Below are 15605 nucleotides of genomic sequence, written 5' to 3'. Positions count from 1 at the left end.
TGTGAGATATAAAAATAACAAATTTCAAGCCAGAAAGGTGTCCAAGTGATTTGTTAGAAATTTATTATTTTTATATTTCACAAACGAAGTCGAGTTTGGACAAGTCATTTTACAAGATTGTGTATTATCATATCATCTACATGTGTGATTTTTTTGGTGAATTTAGACGACTTTTTTGCCGTAATTTGCACAAGTTTTCACAAAAACTGTGCTTTACACTACATCTCGAGCCAGAAGCCATGGCGCACCGGCCGGACGCCGAGGCGCCGCTGCTCGGCAAGCCCGACAACGCCTCCTTGCCGGCGAGGCGCAACAAGTACCCCTTCTTCTGCGCCGTGCTCGCCTCCATGACCTCCGTCCTCACGGGCTACAGTACGGATCCTACTTGCTCCATCGCCAGGTTCCCCAATCTTTCCATATACTAGAACATGATGCGCGCGATGCGCGCTCTATCATCAGTTTCTTGATTCCAAATAAAATAGATCTCTATATATAGAGTAAGCACCACATAAAATTCCAAATAAAAATATAGAAATACAGCAACAAAATATAGTAGCAACCACACTGGCGTACACATTGTGACCTAGCTATTCGAAAATTAGGAGTCTAGCACAGCAACGCTTTGAACGACAGGCAATACATAGCTGGTGTCTCACGCAAATAAATATGTTAACAGTGGTGACAGTACTATTGATTAAATGGCATGTGCAGCCGATAGTTTCTGTCAAGCCATATATATTACATACAATTGAGGATCAGCATTAGCACCTACCAAACATTTTAGTAGGTAGTTTAGAATGCTAATCCAAGCAAAAGTGAGCGCTAATAATTAAAGAGGAAATAACATAGTTTGTAGCCATTAAAATATCCAAAAGAGAGTTAATTAATCTTGCACATTAGGTTATAAAAGAGCTGAATATATTGCATGTAGTAGCAATTCAGCGGATGTAGGCCTAGGCATGGCTGCAACTGTGAGAACACAAAATAAGCTGATCTGCGTCTTCCTTCTAAGCATCGGTGCTGGAACTGTAAATGCAGTTATCGAGAACAGTCGTCAGTTACGAAATAGCTGAAGATGAGATGAAGCAACAATTGAAGTTGTTTATAGTGACAAGTAGCTACCTTACACAGATGTAACGGGAATTTTTATAAGGCATGAAGAAAATAGCAAATATCATATGTGAGGAGAAGAGCTAGTATGATATCCAAAGAGCAATGAAGAAAATAGCATGGGTGATATGTACTGTATAAGTCGGAGAACATGGAAACATGGTAAGAGCACCTAAATAAAAAAGGTTTTTGCAAGGCTAGGTGCAGAAAGATTCTTTCGTTGATAAGAAATTATAATACCGTGATGTAGCAAATGGATAAATTGGACACAGCCGTGTGTAACTATCTGTAGCTGATTTATTTGTTTCATTTGAGGTTTTTAGCAAGAGCATACCTAGGCTTGGGAGTGTCATGAACACAGTCATCATCTTCGTCTTCATTGTCTTTATCAAGCAACAATTTTTTAGCAATTTTCTTGCTAGGTGAGGGGCAGGACCTAAAAATTGGACATGTTAGACATGCAATTATTTAACATGTTATGCAAAAACAAATCTATGTTGGTAACTCAGACCTTTTCCTTGTGTTAGTCTTTTCTATCTTAGTTGTTGAATTAGCAGCTCCATCCTTGGAGTCCTTTGGATTAACAGTAGTTAGTCTATAAGATACAGCAGAAAGATGAAGCAAAATATGGCATAGATGGAATATGGTTGGATATGGCTAAACTCCTAGCAGCTCTATCCTAAAACTCTTGGATTAGCAGTAGGCAATATGATAGAGCAGGACCATGAAGCAAAGTATTACAGTTTACCTTAGCAAAAACTGTGTCATCATTCTTCTGTGGTGTATCTGTTGACGTTGCAAGTGCAGTTTGAGTAAGGATATCAAGAGCATTGACGGACCTTGTATCTTGCTCTGTTGGTGCTAAAGCAATATCTGTTTCCTTGGTTGGAGTGATCTGCAATCATAGATAGTAGTTAGACAAGGTCACAAAATGTCAGAATATTAAGAAATTTGTTGTAGCCTATCTATAAGATGAAGGAAATTTTTTGACCTGATCATTGTATCCATGACTCTGTGGTGTAAGTTGTGACTCAGGGATGTTGATAGTTTTTGTTGGTGTGGTGCCTGAAGCATGGCTGCCCCCCGTAGATTGTGAGGTTAAAGTGAAGGCAGCGCTTTTCTGTGGGGTGCGCTGCATACTGCTGCCAGCACTTTGAGATATCAGAAGTGATGATGATTGAGACCCTGTTGTGAGAACATTTGTGTCATTTACTTCTGCAACTACTGCATTGACCTGGAAGCAAACTTTATCGGAGCTTGTTGTGTTTTCTGTGAAGCTGACATTGAATTTGAACACTTTTTCTAAGAGCCTTGTGATCTCATTTGGAATGAAACCCTGTGGATTCTCAGCGATAAGTGTATCAGCAGCTTTCTTTGTCAAGTGCTGAACCCACCTTCCAAACATGATAAAATTTGTGTCACCCGTCTCATCTCCAGCAATAATGCTAAGCTTATACCTGTGGCAGTGGCAGATCATGTGAGGTAGTATAATAGTAGAGGATAATGTGGAAAGAATTATGTAGGTAAAGGGCACGGATATGATTTTACCTCTGGACTGGTTTGCCAGTATAATTGCAGGTGCTGTCGGTGCACTTGTATAAGTCACCGTAGGGTTTAGCAGTTCTCGCACATTTGTAGCAAGAGTTGTACCACCAGGAGCTGTCAATCTTTTTTATTGCCACAGTAACCAAGAAGTCCATTTTCTGTAAGAGAAACAGAAAATTCCAGTAATAGAGAATACTATAGTTGGGTATGAATGATGAAATGAATCAACATAAATATTAAGATAAGTGTTACCTTGTATTTGAAGGGGTTAAGATCTTTGATTTCAGAAACTTTTTTGTGTTCAACAGCAGGTGTAGCTTTAGCTGGTGTCATTTGTTGGTCCCACTTAATTGGCTGATTTGTTTTTCCAATGCTGAATAGCAGAAAGGATGTGTTTACAATAAATTTAGGTGACTATAGTAAAATAGGTGGACAACATATGCAGTTTGATAAATTAGAAAAATATATTACCTGGATAGAAGAGCTCTTGCCTCAGGAACATCTGGATTTATGTACCACTTGCATGGTGAATTGCCTGCTAAGGTGACAGCTCCAGATGCTGATAAGATAAAAAAGCTATCCAAGTTAGATAACAAAGATGTATCTAATGTATGTCAAATTGGTCGATATTTAAGAGAGTATCTAAGATCAGCACAAAATATACACTTGAGATTGTGAATTAAGATAATTACAAACACAATAAGGGAGAAAGAAACTATATGGACTGCTATGATAATCTTTAAGGTTGATATCTGATATGATAAGGTAATGGAAGCATGCTTCATGTAAGCTAAGGCGTAAAGAAGTTGCAAATCTAGCAAGAATAAAGACATAGATATTTTTAATCAAAATATTAGCTAAACAAAGGCATGATACAACATTTTTTGACAGACAGCAATAAACTCTGCTGTTATTTAGGTATATGATATAAAATTCCTATTGATAACAGTAGTCGTGCAAAACTGTGGATATCTCAGGATGTATTTCTAGTAGTATTAATTTCATAGGTTTAATTAAAATGCATTGAGGTTAGAAACATACATGAGTATTTTTTGACAAGGGTACCAACAAATATGACAACTTGTGGGTGGGCTTCTCCTTCTTTTTGCATTTGTTCAGCTGGGAAAGAAGAGGCGCGCTCACCCCATAGCACAACATCTACTGAAACATTACTGTTGTAGTATAAAAGTGATTAGCATTGCACAATATCACCTAAAGCGTTACTGGTGCATTGTAAAAGAAAATTAGCACATTACAGAAACTAACCTTTCATTGCATATGGTGACAACCCTCTTCAAACTATCATTTTGTCTTCCTCTTGCTCTTAGTGACATGATATTCGAGATTGTTGTGACTATTCCAATGACATCTGATTTGAATTTTAATAAATATATTAGTTAGTGATATAGGTCATCTAAACTGTACACAGCGAGAGTATACAACATTACCTGTGAAGTATTCTGGGTAGTCCACACGAGATGGCAGTTGCTCTATTGGAGTCAGCGAGTAGGTGAACATAGGAAAAGCAGGTGGAATTTCAACAACTTCTTCAACTGTAGTCCACGTTGATAAGGTGATCATGCTTTCATTTGTTACTGGTTTGTATCTGTCATTTGATTTCCTGACCCGAAAACAAGCAAGATTGTAGACATTGCCTTCTTTTATCAAAGTTTTGAACCGCTGAAATGCATTGGGGTAGATCTGCGCATGTATGCTGTTACCCTATCATAAAAAGTTGCTCAACTACATTAGATAAGTCAAAGAACACATTGTTGGAGGAATACAAATAAAGAAAATATAATCTGCACCTCTTCATCAATTAGCACAAGATCAGCGTGCAGCAGCTTTGTCTCTTCATTCAGATCATAAAATTCCCAAAACCTAGAAGCACGTACACATATGCTATCATTGCAATCACCGGTCATGAGACTTGGAATCAGCACATCTCCCATCTGCAAGGAAAGTAAAAAGGTACAAGTTCAACTCAATTTTCAAAAGAAGTTAAGAATATACCATAGCTTATAAAGTTGATTAGGCTAAGAAGAGGGACACCTTAGGTCAAAAGATATCATAAGCAGCAGGACTGGTCAACAGATATAGATCGCAAAAATCAAAGAAAATGATAGCTAATAATTTTAAAACACATGAGCAGAACAAATGTATGTACATTCAAAAAGATATTGTCCATAAGCCCTAAGCTGATGCTGCATTAGCAGCATCAAGGACTTCTTTATAGACCACATTTCGAGTTTCTGAGCCGCATGAGCCATCATCATTTTCGATTAGGACTTTAAGACCACTTCTAGATGTACATCTTGAGACAGCAACATAAAGTTGGCCATGGGTAAACACAGGTTTTTTTAGGTAAAGGCCAACCTTTGATAAGGTTTGTCCTTGACTTTTATTTATCGTCATTGCATAACATATTCATACCGGAAATTGTCTTCTTTGCAGTGTAAAAGGCCACTTTACATCTGTTGTATTAAGCGCAATCCTTGGTACCAAAACCTCGTCTCCAATATTAGCACCAGTTAGCACTATGCACTTAAGTATTCGCTGCCCAAGTTCAAGAACAAGTAATCGTGTACCATTACAGAGTCCCATGTTTTGATTAATATTGCGTAGAAGCATTACTATAACACCCTTTTTTAGCACAATCTTATGGCAAGGAAAATTGCTTGCATCAATAGAATTTAGGAATTTTGTAGGGTAGAGTATATCAAAATCTGGTATGTGTTCAGAGGATTTTGAAATTGTGTCACAGCTTAGGTAGTCTACACTTTCTCCAGGAAGCATTGATACAATATACTCATTTATCTCATCAACAGTTTGATTATTTGGACAGACAATTGCATGTGAGGCTAAATATTCAGGGTTCTTGTAATTCACCAAGAGATTTGGATAAACTTCGGACACAAGTGCAATAATTTTACCTCCATCACTATGAATGAGCAAATCATCAGGAATTGTAATCCATGAGGCCTCACGCTCCTCGCCTTTTCTTTGAGCAGGTACATTACCATCACCTATGTCTAAAACCCAATTGCTAAATTGTTCAAGTTCCTCACGCTCATTCCCACTTAGAGAGGGATTAAGAAGTCGCATATTTGTTTGCAGTTTGAGAACAGAAACATGCTGCCAGAGTCTAGAGTTTGTAATGGATGCATTAATTATGGAGGATCTTGAACCTTTACGCACAACTGGCAAAATCTGTCTAAAATCACCTCCAAGAACTATAGGTTTGCCACCGAATGGGAGGATTGCATTCATAGGATTATGTTCAGAAAGAATGTCTCGCATAGTTGTGTCCAAAGCTTCAAAGCAACGGCGATGTGTCATTGGTGCTTCGTCCCAAATAATAAGAGAAGTCACTTGCAAGAGTTCTGCTAGCATAGTTCCTCTTTTCACACTACATGTGCTAGTGTCTGTTATATCAAAGGGTATTTTAAATCTCGAATGTGCAGTACGCCCTTTTGGTAGTAGTAGAGATGCTACCCCAGATGATGCCACAGCAAGTACTATTTTTTTTTCAGACCTTAGGCTCGCAATTATAGCATTCCATAGAAATGTTTTGCCTGTTCCACCATGGCCACATACGAAGAAAAAAGCAGGACCCCCGTTCAGTACACGCGTGGTTATTGTATCAAATATAGTCCTTTGCTCAGCATTCAGTTGTGAAATTAAAGAGGAAGCATGCAGCGACAACATTAAAGGCTCAGGGTCAAGTTCATCATTTATGAGTCTGTTATCACCTATTGCAGCACACTGTGCAGTTAGATTAGGTAGGTTATAATTATTTATGTTACCACCACTATTAGCAAAAACTTTTGTAAGATTTTGTATAAGCAAATTCATCAGTTGTTCTTGTGGGACAACATAATTTGAATTTGTAAGTGCATTTTTAAGTCTACGATGTATATCATCTGTAAAGTAAAGCCAATATTTGTCAAACAGTGAACGAACATTGCCAACAGAACAGAACATGACAACAGTTACAAATAACTGTCTCAACTGATATGCAGATGCAGATACTATTGCTTCATCAAAGAGAAGAATCCACTCATGATCGCCCTCAAGTAATCCACGTGCCTCGCATGCTTCTTGGAATGTGTCATAGACTTTATTTTCAAATGTTCTAATATCTGCATAGTTCTTTGCACCTTTAACTATCATAAGTAACATGCGCAAGTAATACAACTCTCCAGCAGTTGGGTGAACATAGTACATACGGCCTATTTTATCACACGACGTCCTTTTTCGCCAAGATCTTTGGGAAGCATCCCATGACCATTCCTTCGGAAAGTTACAGTATGTTAAGAGTCTAGCCTCTTCGGATTTTGAGTTAGTTTCGAACCACTCAGTCAACATTGTTTTTTTAGCTTTTGGGCTATTAAGAAGTGCTCTTAGATCAGCACCAGGTTCATATCGTACGTAGTTCATTCCAGGAAAATGAACAGGTAGTCGCTCTACTAGAGGCACTCTAAAGTGAATGTCAAATTCAAAAGCACGCCATAGAGCTTCACAACAAGATAGAAATCTAGCATCAATATATTCTTGTATTTCGTTGCGCGGAGCAAGCTGAGGGCCAGGTGATGCATTTGATGTTTTTGCAATAACTTCAAAGTACAGTTTTGCTCTATCACTTCCTTTTGTAACATATTTGAAGAGGTATTTAATCATGTTTGATTTGTTGCACCACTCAACATTGATATGTGCATTGTATTTTTTGAGCAAATGCATGTTGTATAGCACTACATTTCTGTTATCCAATTTAACACCATTTTTCATAATATTTCTACCATCGTCTCTTCTCCTATAAATAGTGAATCCAAAGTCATCTATAATAGTTTCATCTTGAAATGATTTTGGGAAAATTTTTGAACATTTGTTATCTTTCATACAAGGACATTTTTTATTTGCCTCACCACATGGACTGTGCATCATGAACTCATCAACTAAAGCATAACCTAATGGGTCAGTATGAAAATCGGGGATTTCTGCACAAATGAATTTGTCAACAGTAGAAGAATTAAATTCAGAATTGTTTGCAGCTAACCAAACAAGGCAATGTATATGGGGAAGACCATGTTTTTGGAACTCAACGGTGTACAGAACTGTTGAAAGAAGATTAAGATAAGGTCAAACCAACAAAGGGAAAGGTAATTGTACAATTATACTCTAAACTGCTGACCTGCTTTTATGGGTCCAAATGTTTTTCCTTCCCTAATATCCACTATAAATTCATCTACCTTCATATGGAAGACTCGCACGATTAAATCAGAACGATCACATGATTGCTGTCCTGGTTCAAAGCGCAGTGCATCGCCTATTTCTCTCCATTTTGTGTTGCATGTGAAGGTGACAAATAGATCAGGTGGGCCATAGACTCTGCAGATGGCCATTGCATCTTGATAGTTCATTACAAAATATCTCCTACCAGCTGTAAAACTGGCAGGAACCACTACCTTGCCACCAACTGAATCAGCATTAATTAATCCTCTATCAATCGCATCAGCTATTCCCTGTACTGACTCACTCCTCAGGTCCTTTTGGTGGTCTGCTATCCATTTTAATCTACTTGCCTCAATTGTTGAGCACATATCAACACATGATTGGTCGCTTAGCCTGCCATAGCAGGTGTATGGATTTGCCTCGTTCAGTCTATAGTGCATGTGTAGTCTACCAAATTCCAGCATGGTGACATATTTACGCCTTGTACCATCACTATCATCAGCGTCAGTGTATCGAATACCAAGATGAAATCCATGTTCACCGTAAGGAAATAATAGTGGATACTGCAAAGACATATAGGCTGGGTGCAAACAGGAAACACGTCTTAGGCCAGACTCCTTATCCTGAATAAGGACATCATAAGTGTATTCATCAGCCGAATAGTCGCCTACAATTATCGCAGCAACCTCACCACTCGAAGGTAAATTATAGCAAACATCATCTTTTGTGTTACAGCCTAGTAATCGGAGTGTTATTTTCTCATTACCATCATGGTCAAGACGCTCTCTAGCATATCGAAATGCTTTAACAAGTTGGTTATGTTCATTTAGCATGTGTAACAAGGATTCCATTATAGCTGGGTCTGGTTGATCAGCACTATTATCGTCAATGTCGAATACACCTAATCTGTTTTGTTGCTCATGCTCAGTGTCATAAATATAGAGTTGTGCAAATTTGGGTCGTGCACCCCGGCGCGGTAGCAAGGTACCAATCCGATGATGTACTACTCCATTGATTTTGAAAACATAAGGTGCAGTGCCATTATTTATCATCCTATCAATAGAGGCCCCTAAAGAAGTGAATGCAAACAGAGAATTATAAGATCGAATTTGTCGCAAAAATTTCTTTGAGCGTGCATCACCATCAAAATGTAATAGTTCAGCTAGTGGAGCAGGTGGTTTCTTGTGAGGTTTAAATTCAATCTTTCCTCCTCTACAACAAAGGTTGTAAATGATTTTTCTTGTAGCAGCTGCAGAAGCACTCTTGACACGTTCTTGGTACCAAAATACAGCACCACAGTGAGGGCACTCATGTGCTGGTCCACCATAGTATGACCGATCTGAGTACGATTCTAAAGGCAAATAATTCTTAGTGAGCACTGCAGGAAGGGTAGTTATTCCCTTTTGTTATTAAAAAAAGGGAATGCACACCTTTTAATGCTTCGATGTATTCTTTATCAAAAGGGAGGGTTGGTAATGGACCAGCAGCAGCTATATATACCAATAAGATAACAAAGAAATTGTTTAGCTTCACCAGGCTAGAGAAAAATACTCTCCCCAAAAAAACATGATATAGGCATTTACCACCTGAAAATTGGGATGAACTGCTGCACAATTTTTTAGAGCGCATCCTATCAATTCGATGTTGTCTGTTGGAGGCTGCAGCTCCAGCAGGGAAGTCCATCAAGGACTTGCCACCTACTTTTTGTGAAATTTAATCAATTAGCAAGTATTAAGGTACTTGTTTTTTGTTACAGAAATTTATTATTCGCTGCTATTTACTCACTTGTTCTTTTCCGTGCAAACGGTGGTTCATTAGCTATGGGTGGCTGTTCTGACTGCTGCCCAGAAAAGCTTGGTTGGTCAAAAACACACAGGGCTTGAACGGCTGTAGGGAAAAATGGTCGCCTGAAGAAACCTAATCATTGTAATGTGTTTTGATTGCCAAATATTTAGTTATCTGTAAGGTAGTCATTTGTCCATGAGCAAACTATATAATGTATGAGTTCAGACCTTGTGCAATTGCAAGATGCCTTTTTTTTCTTTTTTCACGACACCGTGCAACTCTCTCACATGGCCTATCAGCCATTTAAACTGACCCTCTCGCACAATACCTAGAAGATAATTGCTAACCATCATGTACACATATTTTTTTGCAGCAGAATGTGTAAACAAATCACAATAATACACACGGGTCTAATAGGCAGGAAGAATAAATAGGATGGAAATCTTTTGAGCAAACGTTATAGAACAATAGGCTCTAATGAAGAGATTACTAAGGGAAGGCACTAAGGTTATCTACAAATAATTTCAGAATACTAAGAGGAAGAGTATACATGTAGTAGTAGGATAAGAAAGAAGCAATGACCCTTTCACACTGACTATAGCAGATAACAGAATAGGAGCAAAATACTGTCTTAGATAATGGTAAACAAAAGCTATGAGCAATATTTATGGTAACTACTATATAGATAGATAAGAAAAACGATCTATAGATAAGGTATGACTGGGTATATGAAAAGAAGATACCACCACTATGCATACGGTAACATAAAGCAAGATTAGATAAGATTCACAGATGGAGGGTAAGGACATGAATAGATAAGGAAAGAGACGCCTAGCAAGATAAGGGAAGAGAGGAGCTATACAGGGCCTTTAGGTGTATACCCAATTCCAGCACAATAAGCAAAGCATATCAATTTCGGACACTAAATGGAATGCATCAAACTTAAATAGTGAAGATTCTATCGAAGTATCAAAGTAAACTAACCTTTGCAAATTGTTGCAAAACAACAGCAGAAATCAGCAGCAATTCAACAGCAATGTGCCTTTCTTGATTGAGCAGGAAATGACCTGAGCAGCACAAAACAAGTGTACAAATATCATTTTTCTGGAATGAGTTATCAGCTGGTCTAGAAGCTCAAATATGTTACACTGAAAAAACATCAGCGTGGTTATGCGTTTTTAGCAGATGCCTACATAGTTCTTCTATGGAAACTTAAAAATATCAGCAAAGGCTATGATTACTGCATATTAATAGATGTGCTAAGATAAACATAAATCATATGCTAAGCCCTAAAATGGTCATGGTAAGGTGTATTGTAATTCAGCAAAGATAATCCCAACAAAGTGGCATAGCAACAGTATGAGCAAACCTGCAATTAAGACACATGGATTGAACAAAGTTAGTGACACTATGAAATCATGACCCTGTAAAGCTAGAAACTTAGAGGCATGCTTAGAATTAAAGGAAGGGCTTGATGAAACCATAGGCAAAACATGCAAAAATTTTCAGCCATATTGCATTATCAGTTTTCTAGGAGTCTGTACAATCTGATTGGATGATTACTCTTTCTATCAGTAACCGGGAAAATAGATTAGTTGGCCACTACTATTGTAAGCATCAAGAATTCACCTTTGCAATGCCAAGGCAGCAGCCACCCGAAGATTTAGGCAACAGCAGGCATAACTCTTCTCCTTGCAATAGGAATAAAGACAATATGTAAGTGCAGTTCAGGCAGGTATGCTAAATTGTAGGAACAAATGTTCTATGCAGGTTAACGGGAAGCAACATTGCAAGACCGGGAAAAAATAGAAACAAGCAAAATGCAGAATAAGTATATCAAACCCTACCAAACATACATATCCCAACATAAAGAGTAGCCTAGCTGCATTTCAGAGTCTGCTCACTTTTTGGAAAAGCATGGCTATTGCCCCTTTATAATACCAGACCTGTGATGCTGAACTTCCACGGCAAATTGTAGCTACTGATTTGTTAAGGTGGGTTATCCAGGTAATTGTGCAAGAGATAGCAACATGATTTTTACTAAAGAGCAAACTTTCCAAACCTACTGACATCACAAAACATGAGGAAATGAAAGTAAGGCAGCCTAATCATAAACTTCTGAACTGAGCAACTACTTTGTAGGCAGCAGCTAAAAATGACTCAAACATATGTAACCACCATAACACAACTAAGGTAAGAAGTAGAGCATCTGCAAGGATAAAAAGCTGGAAAGGAAAAGTAGAAACTACAAATTCATTGAAGGAGAAAAAAAGGACCTGATTCATTAAGCGGCCATCTTTTCTTTGCCCTGCTCACCTGGACCTGCAAACAAAACAAAGAGAAATTCATCCTAACCACGCTCAGTAAAGGGCTGCAGCATCCCGATGGGGAGAAAAAAAGGATCGAAGAAGATGAGATGAGCCCACCCTAAAAAGGTTCAATCCGGCTGTTGCTATGTAATCCTTACCCTCCCAGATCGGCTGACGCCATCGCGGCACCTACAGCAAAGCACATCGAAACCTCGCAGATTAGGCCAAGGCGAAAACCCAGCTAGGGAAAATTAGAAATCAGAACAGCACAGAGTAGGAGAGAGGAACGGAAGCAAAAGAAAGTTGCGGAGCTCACAAATCTCTATGTTCTGACGCGGGAAGGCGGAGGAAGCAGAGGGAAGAGCAGAGCAAATCGAAGGTGCTGCTAGGGTTTGGGCTTGGGTGAGATGGGAAAGGCAGTGGAGGGAGGGGAGACGCAGGGGAGGAAGGGGAGGTATACTTATCTCGGCGACTGGCGTAGGGCTGTTTCGAGGGCAGGCCGGCGCCGACGGGATGGCACGGTCTCGGCCCACTGCTCCGATGAGACAACCTCGGCATCAGCATGGAGAGGGAGGGAGCGCACGCCTGTACGGGAGCGGCGCGGCGCCGCGCAGCAGAGAGAGGAGGGAGGGGACGGTCGGCAGCGGACAGGGCGACGTGCTCCCCTGGGCGGACGGGGCGGAACACGCCGGTGAGGGGGCTGCAGGCGAATAGGAGATGACGATGGATGGACTGGCTACAGACGGAGCGCTCCATGACCCTATCAGCCTATCCACCTTCCTCCTCTTTTTTTTCCATCACAGAATACTTTTGCTTGAGTTATAGCAGCTGACGCTGGGGGCAATAGCAATGAGGTCCACTGGCCAGTAGGCGCTTGCAGCCTCTATCAAGTGCACAAGACCTTTTTCTTTTTGCCGCTGTCATCTACAGCAATAAATGGCACACTGAATTCAAACAGTGTGATGTAGGTTTTGATGGCGGGGCAAATCCTCACCACCCACCGCGCGTCGCGTCCGCTGTCATTAATGATGGGGGAGTGAATCCAGCGCTGTGAGCAGGAGGCAGCTTTTTCGGCGTGAATCCCTCCCGAGCGAGGAGCGCAGCGTGAATCGCTCTCGTGCGAGGAGAAGGGACCTCTCGTTAAGAAACGCGCCGCGCAGCAGAGAGAGGAGGGAGGGGACGGTCGGCAGCGGACAGGGCGACGTGCTCCCCTGGGCGGACGGGGCGGAACACGCCGGTGAGGGGGCTGCAGGCGAATAGGAGATGACGATGGATGGACTGGCTACAGACGGAGCGCTCCATGACCCTATCAGCCTATCCACCTTCCTCCTCTTTTTTTTCCATCACAGAATACTTTTGCTTGAGTTATAGCAGCTGACGCTGGGGGCAATAGCAATGAGGTCCACTGGCCAGTAGGTGCTTGCAGCCTCTATCAAGTGCACAAGACCTTTTTCTTTTTGCCGCTGTCATCTACAGCAATAAATGGCACACTGAATTCAAACAGTGTGATGTAGGTTTTGATGGCGGGGCAAATCCTCACCACCCACCGCGCGTCGCGTCCGCTGTCATTAATGATGGGGGAGTGAATCCAGCGCTGTGAGCAGGAGGCAGCTTTTTCGGCGTGAATCCCTCCCGAGCGAGGAGCGCAGCGTGAATCGCTCTCGTGCGAGGAGAAGGGACCTCTCGTTAAGAAACCCGATGTGTCTCCTCGTACGGATGCTGAGCACCCGCGCACCGTGTGCCATGGCATGCCCGGCGGCAGACGTGGCGGTGATGAGCCGCGCGCAGATCTTCATGGCGGAGGACCTGGGCATCAGCGACGCGCAGGTGGAGGTGCTCTCGGGGGTCATCAACATCTACTCGCTGGCCGGCGCGCTGCTGGCGGGGTGGACCTCCGACCGCCTCGGCCGCCGCCTCACCATCGTGCTCGCCAACGTCTTCTTCCTCGCCGGCCCGCTCGCCATGGCGCTCGCGGGAGGGTACGTACGCCGCGCTCATGGTGGGCCGCTTCGTCGCCGGCGTCGGCTCCGGGTACGCGCCCGTCATCGCGCCCGTCTACGCCGCCGAGATCGCGCCCGCGTCGTCCCGCGGTCTCCTCACCTGGCTTCCTGAGGTCACTGAATTGAACAGATTATTTGCGCAATAATTAGGATTTGATTCGAGAGCAATTTGATTGTTTTTTTGCGGTAATGTTGATTTCTGTGTCGGCTCTTGAAGATCTTCATCAACACCGGAGTGATGCTGAGCTACGTTTCCAACTTGGCCTTCTCGGGGCTGCCCGTGCACCTCTCGTGGCGGGTGATGTTCGCGGCGGGGGTGGTGCCCACGGTGTTCCTGGCGGCCGGCGTGCTCACCATGCCGGAGTCGCCGCAGTGGCTCGCCATGAAGGGCAGGCTCGCCGAGGCCAAGACCGTGCGCTCGACAAGACCTCGGACACGCCCGCCGAGGCCGAGCAGCGGCTGCTGGAGATCGAGGACGTCGTCAGCAGCGGCGGCCGGAGCGGCGGCGGCGCCTGGAAGGAGGTGGCCACCAAGGCCGGCGTCCGCCGCGTGCTGGTCATCGTGCTCACGCTGCAGTTCTTCCAGCAGTCGTCGGGCATCGACTCGGTGGTGCTGTACGGCCCGCGCGTGCTGGCCATGGCCGGGGTCACCTCCAACACCCTGCTCCTGAGCCTCAACGTCCTCTTCGGCGTCGCCAAGGCCGGCTCCATCCTCATCGCCAAGGCGCTCGCCGACAGCGTCGGCCGCCGCCCGCTCCTCCTCGCGAGCACGGGCGGCATGACGGCGTCCCTGCTCGTCCTGGGCTCCCTGTTCGCCGCGTTCGCCGGCGCCAAGGACGACGCCGCGGTGGCCACGGTGAGCGTCGCCGCCGTGGTGGCGTTCGTGGTGGCCTTCTCCGTCGGGCTCGGGCCGCGTGCCTGGGTGTACAGCTCCGAGATCCTGCCGCTCCGCCTGCGCGGCCAGGGCGCCGGGCTCGGCACCGCCATGAACCGGATCATGAGCGCGCGTGGTCACCATGACTTTCATCTCGCTCTACCAGGCCATCACCATGGCCGGCGCGCTCTACCTCTACGCCGCCATCGCCGCGGCCTCGTTCGTGTTCGTCTACGCGTGCCTGCCGGAGACGCGGGGCCGGAGCCTCGAGGACATGGAGGAGCTCTTCCACACCAAGTGATTCGTGTGATCTCACCAAACCATCAATTCGATTCGATTCAAGTGGCATTGCCAAATGCCTATTTGGCAGTGCTGGAGCTTTGTCTAGAATTTTGGTCGATCACAGACACAAATGACTCCTGCAAATTAATGGGTTCAGGATAGAAGGCTGAGATTGATCTCCATTAAACCTACTACACACCACTTTATATCAGAAAAGTCCATGGGGGTGTGAATAGCATGTTTGTGTTAGATAACTAGGCAATTTTCGGTATATTTTAATTCCAAATATTACTAGCAATTTCATGGCATAAATGAGTGATAATGTGTAAATAAGATATATGCATGTGTTCATGTTATTCTTACTAAAAAGCATGAACAAAAAGTTAAACCAGAATATGTTTAGAGTGTACCCCAAGGCGGGACCAGTGCCGGAGGCACCGGTTGCGCCATTACCAGCTGGAATAGACAT

The 15605-nt window shown here is 43.0% G+C and overlaps 1 protein-coding gene and 1 pseudogene across 6 annotated transcripts; one reads left to right on the top strand and one right to left on the bottom strand.

The window, feature by feature from the left end:
• Positions 1-221: 221 nt before the first annotated feature.
• On the top strand, positions 222-15297 carry LOC120666320 (annotated as a pseudogene).
• Positions 892-12147, bottom strand: LOC120666318 (replication protein A 70 kDa DNA-binding subunit C-like). Of its 6 annotated transcripts, XM_039946141.1 has the most exons (16): positions 12099-12147; positions 11949-11994; positions 11302-11357; positions 10657-10739; positions 4464-4607; positions 4104-4377; positions 3922-4024; positions 3697-3827; positions 3127-3214; positions 2908-3028; positions 2659-2813; positions 2102-2567; positions 1859-2005; positions 1622-1701; positions 1445-1546; positions 892-1026 (listed from the first exon to the last, which is right to left on the bottom strand). In XM_039946141.1, exons 5-16 carry the CDS (start codon positions 4605-4607, stop codon positions 1008-1010), a joined length of 1830 nt encoding a protein of 609 aa, XP_039802075.1. In that variant the 5' UTR covers positions 10657-10739; positions 11302-11357; positions 11949-11994; positions 12099-12147; the 3' UTR covers positions 892-1007. The 6 variants fall into 6 exon arrangements, with proteins under 6 accessions (XP_039802075.1, XP_039802073.1, XP_039802077.1 ...); XM_039946139.1 differs by lacking the exon at positions 892-1026 and having other exon boundaries at positions 1282-1546; XM_039946143.1 differs by lacking the exon at positions 892-1026 and having other exon boundaries at positions 1282-1546; positions 4104-4369; positions 4464-4536.
• Positions 15298-15605: the final 308 nt, after the last annotated feature.

Source organism: Panicum virgatum, chromosome 3N (assembly GCF_016808335.1).
Source record: "Panicum virgatum strain AP13 chromosome 3N, P.virgatum_v5, whole genome shotgun sequence".
Lineage (NCBI taxonomy): Eukaryota > Viridiplantae > Streptophyta > Magnoliopsida > Poales > Poaceae > Panicum > Panicum virgatum.
The sequence above is the reverse complement of the archived record's forward strand: the minus strand, read 5'-3'. Positions and strand labels throughout refer to the sequence as shown.

What these genes read in the sequence shown, in the direction of transcription:
- LOC120666318 (XM_039946139.1), bottom strand. Translation starts at nt 4,607, where the DNA reads ATGGGAGATGTGCTGATTCCAAGTCTCATGACCGGTGATTGCAATGAT. An exon ending in CCTTGTCAAAAAATACTCAT is followed by an intron (nt 3,215 to 3,696) that starts GTATGTTTCTAA and finishes TTATCTTATCAG; the next exon opens with CATCTGGAGCTGTCACCTTA. An exon ending in GCAAGAGCTCTTCTATCCAG is followed by an intron (nt 3,029 to 3,126) that starts GTAATATATTTT and finishes TCTGCTATTCAG; the next exon opens with CATTGGAAAAACAAATCAGC.